At 31.3% G+C, this 15054-nt stretch overlaps 2 protein-coding genes across 8 annotated transcripts; both read right to left on the bottom strand.

The window, feature by feature from the left end:
- Positions 1 to 136: 136 nt before the first annotated feature.
- Positions 137 to 8280, bottom strand: LOC124496566 (uncharacterized). Of its 7 annotated transcripts, none has more exons than XM_075732935.1 (6): positions 8177 to 8280; positions 7842 to 8089; positions 4393 to 4503; positions 1229 to 4319; positions 751 to 1158; positions 137 to 685 (listed from the first exon to the last, which is right to left on the bottom strand). In XM_075732935.1, the coding sequence occupies exons 2-6, from the start codon at positions 7883 to 7885 to the stop codon at positions 377 to 379; spliced, it is 3963 nt and encodes a 1320-aa protein (XP_075589050.1). In that variant the 5' UTR covers positions 7886 to 8089; positions 8177 to 8280; the 3' UTR covers positions 137 to 376. The 7 variants fall into 7 exon arrangements, with proteins under 7 accessions (XP_075589050.1, XP_075589048.1, XP_046916056.2 ...); XM_075732933.1 differs by adding an exon at positions 4818 to 5214 and having other exon boundaries at positions 4393 to 4743; positions 7842 to 8204; XM_047060100.2 differs by adding an exon at positions 4818 to 4920 and having other exon boundaries at positions 4393 to 4743; positions 7842 to 8204.
- A 196-nt stretch (positions 8281 to 8476) lies between these two features.
- LOC124496632 (uncharacterized) lies at positions 8477 to 12240 on the bottom strand. Its single transcript, XM_075732936.1, has 7 exons — positions 12143 to 12240; positions 11298 to 11550; positions 10969 to 11179; positions 10715 to 10880; positions 10273 to 10643; positions 9724 to 10201; positions 8477 to 9648 (listed from the first exon to the last, which is right to left on the bottom strand). The coding sequence occupies exon 7, from the start codon at positions 9485 to 9487 to the stop codon at positions 8678 to 8680; it is 810 nt and encodes a 269-aa protein (XP_075589051.1). The 5' UTR covers positions 9488 to 9648; positions 9724 to 10201; positions 10273 to 10643; positions 10715 to 10880; positions 10969 to 11179; positions 11298 to 11550; positions 12143 to 12240; the 3' UTR covers positions 8477 to 8677.
- Between the last annotated feature and the right edge of the window lie 2814 nt (positions 12241 to 15054).

Below are 15054 nucleotides of genomic sequence, written 5' to 3'. Positions count from 1 at the left end.
AAAAAAAACGAAACAGAAAAATAAATATAGCTAATAAAATGGTTCGATGCACGTACTACTTACTTTACACTTTACACATCACATGCTCATAAAACGGTCATGATGATGGTCATGGTCGTCGACTTGTATGGTTCGATTTTGATGTATATACCAATTTTTATTGCTAAATTTTATCGATGTGTTTGTGTGAGTGAATATCTACCATTTGGACATAAAGTGATTGAAGCAAAAAAAAAATTTTACATAAAACGATTTTGGCTATTAAACAAAATACAAAACAAAAAAAAAGAATGATGACCATCATTCGATTTTAAATTAAATACATATTACGCCATCTATCGGCCGAATTGGAAAGTACAAATAATGCACATTCGATTCAAATAAATTGATAACCAATCATTATGTTTGGATACAATTTTGGATGTCCCAGCAAACATTTCAACAATGATATTGATGTTTGAAATCCAGAAACTTTGACAATAAAATAATCAACATTTGAACGTGTTAAATTATTTGCAATCGGTGTTGTTTGCTGTTGTCGCCATTCATTTGTATTGGTTGTATTTGTTGCTATTTTTTTTCCTTTTGATTGAATCAACGATTGAATACAAATTCCATTGTTTTTGTGGATAAAAATTTCCGTAATATTACCAGCCATATATCGAAGTTTAAGTAGACAATGTTTCTATGTACAGAATATTTAAAAAAACAAGTTGTCTAAAAAAAAATTTTTTTGAAAATAAACCTTACCTGATTAAAATCAATTCTATGGCAACCATTTGTTAGACATCGATCAACATTTAATATGGCAAATTCCACCGTTTCACAGGTTTGTGTTTCCAATCGAAAATTACGAATCAATAATTTTAGAAACAATTTATATTCAAACATTTTATCACGCAGTATGGCAGCGTTCATTGGTGGATTTTCCATTCGATTCAATTTTTCTATAAAATTCACAGCAAACAATGAATATTTTAGCAAAAAAACATGATCCAAATCTGAATTGTCGATTAATAATTCCAATTGATTAAATAAACGACTTAGATATAAAAGATATTGATCAAAAAGAAATGCAACCACTTGATGATGAGTCTGTTCATTTGGTTCAACAATGGCAATTTCTTGATATTGATCAACAATAATGATCAATTGTTCCTGGTAACAGAATAATAAAACAAATAAGTAATCACAGCAACAACAAAAAAATATTTCAATATCCACATACCTGTATTATACCTTTCAATAATTGATGTTCAGTAGTACTATACCATTTATTCTTTTGACGATCAAAAATTTTCAACAATTGTCCAAGATGTGCACCACGTTTAAATATACGATTCATTTGTGCCATCCAAAACAATATAATCATACATGTCAATTCAATATGTTCAAATTCAATCTTAATGCATATAACTGGATTGGCAACAGTTGATTTTTCAACATGTCTAATCAGATTAATCATTTCATCTGGCACTAAAAATGGCATTCCAAATAATGGTTCATCATGATATCGATAACGAATATGATCGGAACGTTGAAAACAAATTGCATACCATGCAGATATCAATAATAATCGTTCTTCATCAGATCTTCCTTGTGCTTGTAGTTCGAATATTTTTTGAAAATGTTTGAATAAATCATTAAGAACTGTGGTGGCTGCTTCGGATTTATTTTCAAAAACATTACTAATCAAAGTTGCTTCGGATTCAATATCCAACATTTCCATATGATCAATTACTAGATGACAATAATCATCATATGCTTTCATTGCTTCCTGTTCGAATAATTGCCAACAATTTAGTATTAAATTTGGATTCGGTTTTTCCAATCGATTTTCCTGATTAGCCATTAGGTATGTGTTTGAAGCACGTATCATATCTTCCATCAATGAACAATGACGATAAATTATACCAAGAATTTTGGTAGATAAATAAACATCAGATTCACCATTACGTTTCGACATAAAATCTGGACGAATCCAATTCGAATCCGGTATGTATTTGTTTTCAACTTTGGCATTAACACCATTTTTCTGGAAATCTAACGATACACTGTATTTAGCAGCCAAATCTAGACATTCGCACGAAGAAAGACCTTCAGGATGGAAATCTGAAAACATTAGATGTGAGTTGGCGACCAAACCAATATTGTTATCGACAAGAAAATCACAGTAAAATTTGACAATATCATCAATAACAATATCTCGATCGGATTCTGGTGATGTTTGTGATGGAAAATCCATTGGATGATAATTTGATCCAGGAAATATTAGGTCTGTCTTCCAAAAGATGGCATACTCATCACCATCAAGATCTGAACCACCCATCTCATCGGTATGAGGTCTGTGTCCTTTTGCTGGAAAAACGAGACAATCTTTGACATGTTCCAAACCTTTAACGTTGATAGCCTTAAATTTTCGCACATCACCCAATGAAAGACAAGGAAATTTGGTGACCATCACTTCTTGATTATCGAGAATAATTGTTTCACCAGTAGGTAGACCATCAACATCATTCAATTGACTATATTGGAAAAACACTTCGCCAGGATTCAATTGATTCATTTCATCTATTACACCGAATGCAGTTCGACCATGTGATGATGGTACTTTGATTCGAGCTTTACTTTTCAGTTCATTTAGTCGATAGAATAATAAATGATTCAGGATTCGACGAAGAAAAGGTTCGTTTAAGAAGGAATAACCGGCTTTATGAAGTTTGTTGTAATTAAGATTTCGTTGTGAATACATATTCATTAATTCATATGCATTAGCTTCAAACATCAATGAATGCGCCAATGATTCTGTCGATTGGGTGATGATGTTGTAGAAAACATGAGCCGGTACTTGTTGTTCATAAAGAATCTGTAATAATGGCCGATTCAGGTAGACAGATCTTGGTGCTGAAAATTTCAATATACCCAATGAAAAATCATTCGATTGAAATTTGATCATTGATTCACGAAACATTATCATATCATTGTCATCACTCGATTCATAACGGACAAGCATTCCTTTGCAGCCACCATAACGGATTTGAAATGCAGATGGAAAATAATCTGGTGGTGTATTCAATAATGGTGTAATTTTCCGTGCCAAACTATTCGATATGATACCACCACCGTCCGAGAATATAAACGGTCCATTCGTAAGATCAGCTGATCGATATATATCAACTGATTGATCGCATTGATAATAAGCAATTGATTGTGAAAATATCAATCCAAATCGTGCAATGTATTTGGCTACTTTTCGTTTGAAAATCGATAGATCACCCACTATTTGACGAATCGATTCGGCCGTTCGATTGTCAGTATCACGAGCATAGAATACGATACCAGATTCACGCATTTGACTTGATGATGAACCAAGAAATTCAAAATGACGATCTGCTATTCTTATGCCTGCCAATAATCGTGGCATAATGCATTCTTTAATGAATTCACTGCTGCTGGATGGTCCGTTCAAAAAACGATTATTATCTTCAGACAATGTTAATCGTAAAGCATAGTCTAGATTGGCAATATTTGAGAATCGTGAACGTAAACAGGCGATAGGACGAAAAAATTGTAATCGAGTTGGTGTCATGATAGCTCGACGCATAATAATATAATGATCTTGATCTGGTCCAAGCAATTTTTTTTTGCCATTACTACCAAAAATACTAATTCTTTGGGGCCGATTTGTGTCGACAGTCTGAACGATACGATTGAATTCAGCAATGAAATCGATAACTGGATTGTTTGATTTTACATCCAATTGATATAGACAATTTTCGAAATACAAATCCGACTCTAATTGTTTGATATTTTCGAGAAAATTCTTCACATTATCTTCATTCAATATTCCGTGCCGACATATAACTCGATCGACAATACGATATGATCTCAAAATTACACGGCAAGCATAATTTCTGGCAAAACTTTTTGCAAAAGTTTGATCAATATTGTTCCATAATCGATCCATTGTCCATCGACTATTATTTAGCATGATTTGATTTATTCTGCCTATGTAAAAAGCAAAAGTTCGAGTTCGTTCTTTACACAGGTAGCTTAATTTGATTGTAGTTTTTATGATATTCAAATCATCTATCGTGATACGATATCCATGTGCATAACCAATTAAATCAGAATCAACATTATTTCTTAAATCTTTGGTACGAATCCATTTTATTCGATTTCGACACATTTTTTCTGTGAACAATAAAGGAGCAGAATTTAATTCGAAACAAACACCAATACCGCATGGTGTATTGATTGACTGATTGATCTCGAGCAATATGAATTGAATCGATGAAAATGATATTTCTATTTTATATCTGGTGTTTGAAATGAAAATGAAAAAAACGGATTAATTTTTTCTGCAAATTTCTTTTTTATAATCCCACTTACCTTTGGGATGTTCGATTGTGTTGGATATGGAAATAGAAAATTATTAAATTTTTTTGAAAATTCCATATCATTTTCAGTGGATGATATTGCGATGGAATGGCATTAAATCGACTAGTAAAATAGCAAAGATTAATAACCGATCCAATGGAGAATGAATTCATTGATGCGGAATAATCATCCATTTCATCAATTGGCGATTCTTTTATTAGATGACGAAGAGAATTATGAGGAAATTCCATTACGATTCGAAAATTTGTTTGAAAAATTTGTACCGAACGAAATCTTGAGATCAAATCCAACATGAATGATTGATTTATTGGATCGGGATTAATGTAGAAATCAACGTTCATCCTGCCAATTCAATGTTGTATTGAACACATGAACGAGTGAATGAATATATAGAATGAAATGAAAATGCAACTTACTTGACAATGAATTCATCATAATAACGATGACTTATTTTGGCTTCATAATCATTTGAATTGATGAGCAATTTTTCCTCTATAAATTTAACTGTATTCATAAATTCTTGATCAGATGTAAGAATATTACTATCATTATTAACAATAATATCACGTAATTTGATAACGGTGATTGTAATGGGCACCAGAGCAAATGTTGCCATTAAATTGCTTTCTTTTATAATCCATTCGATTGTTTTTTCATCATCATCATCATCAGCAGCAGCAGCAGCAGCAACAAGAACGTCATTATCCACTTCATTATAATGATAGCTATAACTGTTGACATCACCATCATTATCATTCATTGTCAAACGATCCATTCCGAAATCGATATCAAGTAAATTTTTATCCATTTAGCCTAAATGATGATGATGATGAAATTCGAAAACACATTTAAGCAAACACACACACACACATACACACTAACCAAATGATAATTAGATTCAGGAATGTCAAATGTCGGATATTCGAATCCAGAAAGAATGGACAAAACAAAATCATTAACGAAAATGATAAGAAAAAAAAATGAAATGGAATTTCTAAACAAAAGGACAGCTCATCTCATACAAAAGATTTCCGTACGTTGTATATGAATGTGTGCGTTTTTTTTGGATTCGATTGATTTTCAATTTTTTTTTATTGAAAAAGAATTTAATCTAATCCATCTATTTCGATGATCAAGCCGACAATTAATGTTTTCATCAAACTAAAATTTTGATTTCCAACCAGCCATTTGGATATGCGAAAAACTCGAACCAAAAAAAAAGAAATGTGAAAACAAATTTTTTGTTTTTGTTTTTGTTTTGAGTTTTCTACATCATCGATAATAATAAACATGTTATAAATAAACACGTTATCTGGATATGAAAAATGGAAAACATTAAACATGTATACACGATTTCGAATGTTTTTAATGCCAAAAAGTGACATGATCATCATCATCATCATTTATCGATCATTGAATACATTGATCGATTGAATCATCTGATGAATTTGACACGAGAAAACCAGAAAAAAACGTGTCGAAATGGAATGAAAACAAAAAAGAAAGAAAACGTGATTGTCTCGATATAGTTGAAACCCACCACCACCACCAAGTGCTAATGAGGTGTCGATTGTTATTTTTAGACACTGGCTGGCTTGGTTAAATGATCGTATGGTTGTCATTATCATTATTACAGCATATATATATTTTTTCGGAAGTTGATCGTGAATGGTAACTCCCCGAACAACGACGATCATCATCACCAGACATGAAACGAAGAGAAACGAAAACAATCTTGTTATTTTTTTTTTATTGATTTCCAAAAAAAAAAAAAATCCAAAACGACGACGAAGATATTTATCAATTGAATGATCTTTTTGAAGAAAAAAAAATTTTCACCAACTCAATTATTATGATCACCATCATCATATGGTCTTGACCTTGATGGCCTTATCGTGTTTCTATTTACACACACACGTACAGATCCGATAAGACAGAAAATATAAAAAAAAGAAGAAGAAAAAAAACACTGACTGAATGTCCAAATCGAATAAAAAAAGAGATGGCCATATCGATATCTTATCAATGTTTCGATGATGGTCGATATTCAAATTGAAAGAGCACATACGGGCTGTTGATGAATGATTCAATCATCATTCAAAACTTTATTGTTCATTTCATTTCGTTTTTTTGTTGTTGTTGTTGTTGTTGTTGGTGAAAGTATAACATTATGTTTTTTTCTTTTTCTTTTTTTATTTATATTATAGGAGATATTTAAATGGATTCGTCAATATAATGTGGTCAGCTTTATTCATCATCATTTTTGAATGACAAATCAATTAAGAGAGCAACAATACTATGGCGATGATGATGATGATTAATTAAGTGCTAAATGAATCGTGTTTGGTTGTCATGTTTGGTGAGGAGAAAAGAAAAACAAACACCGAAAGAAAACATATAGACATGTGTTTTCGATTCATTCACATCTCTCATCGTCATCATTTATTTCGCAATTTTTTACCATTTATTTTCATTAATTGATTTCAATTTCGTTCATTGACATTGGAAAGAAAATGAATTGATGTCACCTGTATGGGTCATTGGATTACCTTTGGTTTAGCAAGCAAAAAAAAAAAACACAAGAAGCCGATGCATAAAATAAAAATGTTGGCCTCATGTCGTCATCATCATCATCAAAATCAATATCAATAACAGAATATTGTGGCTACATTGTTGTAATGGAACAGGAGCCTCATCATCATCAAATTGTAATGAATAACAATAATAAAAAAAAAACTTTAAAATGTATTTTACATATATTTCGACCTAAAGAAGAAGAAGAAGAAGAAAAAGCTTTCGGATTATACAATCATCAAAATTTAAATGTTTCCACACACACACACACACACACACACAACCATCGCTATAGACAGATTTGTCATTTGATAAACAAGAAGAAAGAATGGCTAAATTCTGATGTCTTTATTTATTATGGTGATGGTCATTTTTCAATTTTATTCGAATGAATGAATGATTTTAATCGTCTCTTGTCTCCTATTGCGATCGAAAAAAAAAATATTTAAGAGGCAATTGATTGATTGTGATAAGACAGAGGATCATTATTATCATCACAAACCAACTATGGAATGGAAGATAAAAAAAAAATTTGAATTTTTTTTTTTAAAGAAAGTGAAAGTGTTGATTGACGATGATCATGACAAGATACAAATCTTCTAATGCTACTGCTACTGTTGTTTGCATTGAAATCAACGAAAAAAAAATCTGTCATCGAATCATTGAATGAAATCATTATGTTTGTGTAGACCCAAAATGAATCAAATTGTCAACCTTATTACTGAATGAATAATCATTTTTTGCAAACTTTGTTCACAACAACAACAACAACGATAACAACAGCAACAAATGTCTCCATTCATTCATTTTCAAAAATGATCAACCAATCAATTGTATCGATTTATTGTGTGTGTGTGTATACATACCATGTCTTTTTTTTCCTGTTGTTTGGTCGATATATAATAAGCATAAAATCATCATTTAGATAAGAAGACCATCATCATCATTATCTGATTCGATATATAACCAGTGAGTGACTGAGTGAGTGAATGAATGAGTGAGTTATTTGAAAAAGATCATGGCCATAAGATCAAAATCAATGGTCGACGAAAAGTACCGCGGCATATAAGATTTGTTATGATCATCATAGTATTCAAGACTGGCTGATTGATACCTTTATACAACACAAAGGTCATAAAAATATATAACATTGAGGTCAACATTATGATCCAGAACGTTCTTTGTAAAAAAAACAACATACCATCATCATCATCATCTTTTTTTTGATTGATCTATGATCGATTTTAATCGAAAACAAAAACAGAAAAAAACAAAACAAAACCGAAAAAAAAATTACAAAAAACTGACTGTTACATTTGCTCATCATCATCTATAGATGAACGTGTGTCAAAATTTTTTTTTGTTTTGTTTTTTTGCAACTGACATATCTAGGACTTTTCAGGCTTTTTTTAATTGTTCATAAACCGTTTTTTTCTTCATTTCAACGAAAAAAAAGACAAAAGCAGCAACAGCAGCAGAAACAAGGTCAAATATTTAAGATCAATTAGGAAATTTTTTTTTATTTTTTTCATTTAATAGCAAAACATCCGAAAAAATCATCATCAATTTTAAATGAAAAAAAAAATACAATGTGGTTACAATACGATGTACAATGAATGAGCACATGTTTTTTGTTTGTACAAATATCTACATTAAAAATGAAAAAGAAAGCCAGAAAAAAAACGATACAAATTCTTTTCAGTTAGCCATCTGAATTTGAAATGTTGGTTGTTGTTGTGGTGGTGGTGGCACGTGCACAATCCAATAAATCGCTTAATGCCATTATATAACTTTGAGCCATTTGTAATGTTTCAAATTTTGATAATTTTCTATCATCACCTATTGATGGCACTACTTGCCGTAGACGATCGAATGCCGTATTCAATGAATGCATACGACGTCTTTCACGTGCATTTGCAGCTATACGTCTTTTCTTGAGAATTATATTCGATACGATTGAACGTGATGATTGTTGTTGTTGTTGTTGTTGTTCTCGATTTCGTTTAGTTTTAGAATGGTTTCGGCTAGTGGATCGTTTCGATGTTGATAATTTACATGGATTTTCATTATTTATCTTGGCTATTGAGGTATTCAAGCATTTGGCAGCGTTGGAAAATGGGCAAGATATTGATTTATCATTTTCAGAATCATCATCTTCATCATCATCATCATCATCATCATCAGTGATTGTGGTAGATTGTTGATGATAATAATTTGGCTGGCTACTACTACAGGAAACAATATGATGATGATCCGGAAATGTCATTGTCATTGGAAACATTGCCATGGGTGATGTAGGTGTTTCCGGACAACCATTACTATTACTTAATTCATAATGTAAGAATTCATTATTATTGATCATCGCTGATGTTGTTGGCGGTGGTGGTGATGAATGCTGGCTATAAATAGATAATGGTGGTGAATATATTTGTTGTTCAGATGATACACTTGTTGCAGATCGATGCTGTTGATGATGGTGACCTCGAGAATCCATTGATGTTATGGTCAACATGATTGGCACATTCACACAAACATACACAATGATAATGATAACACGATAAACAAGCGCGTGTACGTTGTGTCCACGTTGATGATGTGAAATGGACCTTACAAACGACCTCGACGAACCTTTTTATATACGCGACCATGAATAAATGAATGATTGGTGAAAAGCTAAAAAAACGAAAAGAAAGAAAGCAAATCATGGATAATACTGTCAGACTGTTGTGTGTTGTTGTTATTGTCTACCTGTCTGCACACACATATGTAGGGTTTCACGTTCATCATTTGGTTGGTACGTTCATAATGAATCTTCATCATCACTGAATATTAAAGGTATATGGGGCTGGTTTTTTTTATTTGGTTCCGCTGCTGATTTGGTGCCTTTTTTTGCCCATCATCATTCTCAAATACCGATATATAAGTGATCACTACACACAATGTTAGATTGTGATCATTCATTCGAGACAGGTAGAGTAGCAATAGAGGCGGTAGGCGGTCGATTCATATTATCATTGTATATGTGTGTGTGTGTGTGTATGCGGACAATGTTCGTTGTTTGATCGTCGTCGTCCATCGATTGTTGATGAGCCATCATCATCATCATCATCATCATCATCATTGGACAATTCACGGAGTAAAGATACAAAGTTTTTTTTACATTCTGGTCTGGTCATCCATACAAGAGAAAAAAACACTTGTCGATAGATAACAACAACAGCTAAAACTGCAACAAGAAAAAAAACATTGTTGGATCTATTATCTGAAATTGGCTTTTCTTATTATTATTATACTCACTGTATTTATTTATTTGATGATGGCGATTTTTCAATATCCAATTGTCATCATCATCATCATTATCATCAATTGTAAAAAACATCTTTTCAATGTTAAAAAAAATTAGATTTTTTTCCAACCATAATGATGATAATGACCAAAAAAAAACTGATTAATCGAACCAAAAGTCTAGACAGGAGACAACCTTGTCGATAGCAACAGAAAAAAAATATCTGGATCGAATAAATAAAAACGGATTTTCCATTTACATTTTCCAAATGACAAAAAAACAATAGGTTGACTATTAGATTGAGATTAATCTCAACAGGTTAAAATGATAATGATGGTAAATTGTCACCTTCGGTAGCTAATGATATTTTACAATTTGATATCTGAAACAAAAACAAAAAAAACAGCAAAATTAGATATTTTTTTCTAGATGCTACACACAGATGACAATTACCTTGAATGATGATGATGGTGATCATTTCATTTCATTTTATTTTTGATACAATTTTTCGAATGTTTCAATATTCGAACAGTTTGTTTATGGTATGGTATTCACAGCAGGTTATGTTATATTCGAACGAACTAATAAATTTAACCCCTTCGAATCGATGGTACTGGTACTGGTGATCAATCAAAAAAAAAAGTGAAAACTTTTCTTCTTAGTTGTTATTATTATTATTATTATTACTGGCGATGATTGGATTATACTTTTTTTTCGGTGAACAAAATGCTTCGTCACTTTCCATTTTTTTTCTGCTAATCATCATCATCATCATCATCATCATCATTGATTGAAAATGGATCGATCGATTTTTTTTTTTGGTTATTGTTACCTGTCATGATGATCGGTTGGTTGAAACCGTTGCAAATTATCATCATCATCAATTTGTAAAGAGATGAAACAAAATTGGCCCCTGTACTGTGAAAAAAAACGAAAGTATTATTATAACACCATATAATATTGTGGTTACAAAAAAAAACTGGACAAGCAAAAAAAATTTTGTTTTTGATTACACAGTATACACACATGGCCTTACCATATGAATTTGTAATTTATGAACAAGAAAGTGATTATAAACATATGGAAAGTGATTATAAATTATCGTGGGTCTCTCCAAAAAAAAAACGAACGAAAAGAAAGAAGAAAAATTTGTCGATTCATAATTGGCTGTAGAGAACATTCATTCATATAATAACAAATTGACTTGTCGCTGGTCATATATTCATGTATATTGACAATATATGTGGCCACCACCAATTAGTCTTTGTCCAATTGGTACATGAACAAGTCTATGAAAAAAAAGAAAGAAAAAAAGGATTGAGATTATCACTTGACATGTTGTAGGTTGTTATCATCAAATAATGACAACGTTTGTAATAACAACAACAACAACAAGTTAAGATATCAAATATCTTTTTAAATGATTATATCAATGATCCAGAAACTTTCGGTGTGTGTGTGTGTGTGTGGTCCTTAAATTATACTCTCTGTGTGTACGCAGACACACACGCGATCACATTGTCAATCACAATTTTTTTTTGTTGGGCCACCAAAATGACAAAAAAAAAACATTCGAATTGAGATTGACCAATAGATTGATTGTTGTCGCTGTCGTATGAAAACAACAACAACAACAACAAGATCAATGTTTTTTTGCAATGGACATCGTATAATGCTCACACCTCCACCCACTTTCGATTTCAAAATAATCATCATTTGCTATATAGCCTCTAATTTGTAGCAAATTACAATTGATAAATTTCAAAAAAAAAATTCTTTAATGCCGACAATCTGGGTGGTGTCCATCGTCATCATCATCTTTGATCAATTGCCACCGATGTTTTATTTTTTTTTCCACAATTCATGATTGCTTTGATTTACTTTACTTGATGATGTTCTCTCTTTATTTAAATGACAGATTTCCATCCTGTTGTTGTTGTTGTTGATGATGATGATGTTCATTGTCTTCATATATAGATGGTGTGATAATTTAATTTCATCATCAAAAACACACACACACACACAGATAATCATTGCAAAGAATGTGATCGATGTGGATGAATGGCTACCACATACACTTCTATAGAAAAGAATAGTATTCGTTACCAGTGTTTAAATAAATATAAGGATGATAACAATCTAACTACCTTTTTTCAAGGGGGCCAAAAAGTCAAAATATATCGAATAGGATGATGAAGATGATGGTATTTCTATATGAATCCCGGTAATCATCATCATCATCATCAAATGCTGGGCAATGTTTATCAGACCATATTCAAGAAGCAAACAAAACAAGTGTAAACGATAGTTCACTTGTTGTTTCATTGTCGTATTTTTATATGATAATATACCAGTAGTTGTTAGATATTGATATAGCCAGAACCAGTAGCCAAATATATTCTTCATTATATGGAACACATACACATACACACACACACACACAATAAGTTCACTGGTTGGTTGTGAATTTAGAGCTTTTAAATCAAAAAAAAAAAAAAAAATTGTCTTTCTTTGTTTGTTGTTAATGTGATTGATAAAGTTGTAAATTTTTCTTCTATTTTTCACTTTTAGTAATAAATCAAAAAGTGTTCATTTTCGTTTCGTTGTTGTTGTTTTCTGGATCTAAATGAAATGAAAAAACAAAACAAAACAAAAAACAGGAATAATGAAAAATGAATTATGGTCCCAAGAACTTTGTACATACGAAAAAAAACTTTGAGCCACAGCAACAAAAAAAAAAAAAAAATAAAGATCGCGTGATAAGTCTGGACATTATTTTTTTTTGTGGATAGATTGGTTAGTCCACGTAGTTCAATATAACGGGTTGTTTCAGTTGATCATCATCAAAAGTTGATTAATGAGAATGAGGTTTTTTTTTGTTACTGACTAACCTGAGATAAAAGAATGATTGAAAGTCCGTTGTTGTTATTCGGAAGTCAAAATGTAGAACACAACCACACACGCTGACACACCATCAATATCGATACATCGAGATTATAGAAATTCATTCGAAAACTATCGATGTTCTCACGATGATGATGATGATATGACCCTTTTTCATTCGTTCTTTTCTGACCATGGACACACAAAAATGAATTTTTTAAACTTTTCAACAATCTGTCTACATAAAGAAGAAAATGAAATAAAAACAAAAAAAAAACACAATATGGATCATCAATAAGATCGATTTTTTTTCGGGGGGAGAGGAAAGGTATGTAACAAGAAAAGAAATTACTTTTTTTAGCAATTAAAAATTACTTGCCTACTTTTTTTTCTAGTTCGATTCGAACAGAAAATCAAAAAATGAAAAACACAGTAGTGGGTCGTCATCATCATCATCATAATCATAATTGAGTATGTTCCATTGTTCCATCTATGATCTTGTTGTTTCTCATCATTCTTCATATCTCAGTGGTGTATTTGTCATTGAAATTAAAAGAAGAACAAAAAAAAATATTTTTTTGATAGATCTCTTCTCTGATCGATGATGAATTATTATTGCTGTTGTTTTTTTATGTGGGTAAATTTTTTCTTTCTCGAAATTAAAAGAGGAAACGGTTGTTGAGGGTGGTCAGAAAAGAAAATGAAAAAACAAAAATTTCATTTGCTGACCCGAAAAAAAACAATAACAAATCAATTAGGATGGTGATTTTTTTTTTAAAGACAATCGATACTATCGAACATAGAGATATTTGAAAACATTCGAATATTTTTTTTTTTGCTTCACGGTGGGAGGTTCACAACAACAACGACGATGATGATGATTATGGTGATTATGGACAAAGGTAATTGCTGTAATGATTGTTTTTTTTTCATTGAATGACCATTTTTTTTATATTACTTTTTCCTTTTAGTTTCAAATCAATCAATCAGATGATCAACACTGGAAAATTGAAATTGATCATCATATACCTATTCGTAATTGTGTATATAAAGTTTCAAAAGTGCCGAATAATACAGATGACGATGACGATGATCATCATAATCAATTTCGGACAAGAAAATGAAAATCCGTAATCAATTCAAGCAGACCAACCGATAATACACATTGGATGTCCATTAAATTTTTGAAAAATTTTCAAAAAATTGAATTGGTCATTCTATGGTTTGTATGGTGTGAAATATATTGGGCGTATATATCTGGAATGTAACCATATTAAACCATGCAATTGACCGTTATTATTATTATTATTATGAAATGTCAAAGTGTTAACCAAGGTTTGGGATATGAACAAGAAAAAAAGGTGCCGAAAATAGCACCTTTGGGTGCGAGCAATGAGATAGAGAGAGAGAGAGTTGCAATTATTTATCCATTAGGTCCATAAGGTCGAGCGGCTGATTGTTTGAACAACCAACCAACCAACCAACAAACCAACAAGTTCAAATGAAGAACAAAAGAATTTCTTTTGATCTTTTCTTTTGGAGAATAAAAAAAAATTGAAAAGCAAATCATAATTGGAAAATAATAAGGCACTGTGTGTTTCTATTTCACTGGGGTAAGCGAAATTAATTTCAAGTTTCAAAATTTTTTTTTTTGTTCAATTTCCGTAACGATTATTCTGGTAACAACTATGTATCAAAAAAAAAAGTGATGATTCAACGAAAAAAAAAAATATCTACCAGACATACCTGTCAGTTTTGTATATTGATGAGATGAGATGATTGTCTGTGGTGCAAAGAAAGGTGCGTCGCGTCGTGGTAGTTTAGTTTGAGAAATTTTTGAATGAAAATAAAGATTCTTTATTTATGGAATCAAAAAAAAAAAAAAAAAACAGAACTACGTTTAAAAATGG

The sequence above is a fragment of the Dermatophagoides farinae genome, chromosome 7 (assembly GCF_024713945.1).
Source record: "Dermatophagoides farinae isolate YC_2012a chromosome 7, ASM2471394v1, whole genome shotgun sequence".
Classification (NCBI taxonomy): Eukaryota; Metazoa; Arthropoda; class Arachnida; order Sarcoptiformes; family Pyroglyphidae; genus Dermatophagoides; species Dermatophagoides farinae.
Note: the sequence above shows the minus strand (reverse complement) of the source record. Positions and strands in the feature narration are given on the sequence as shown.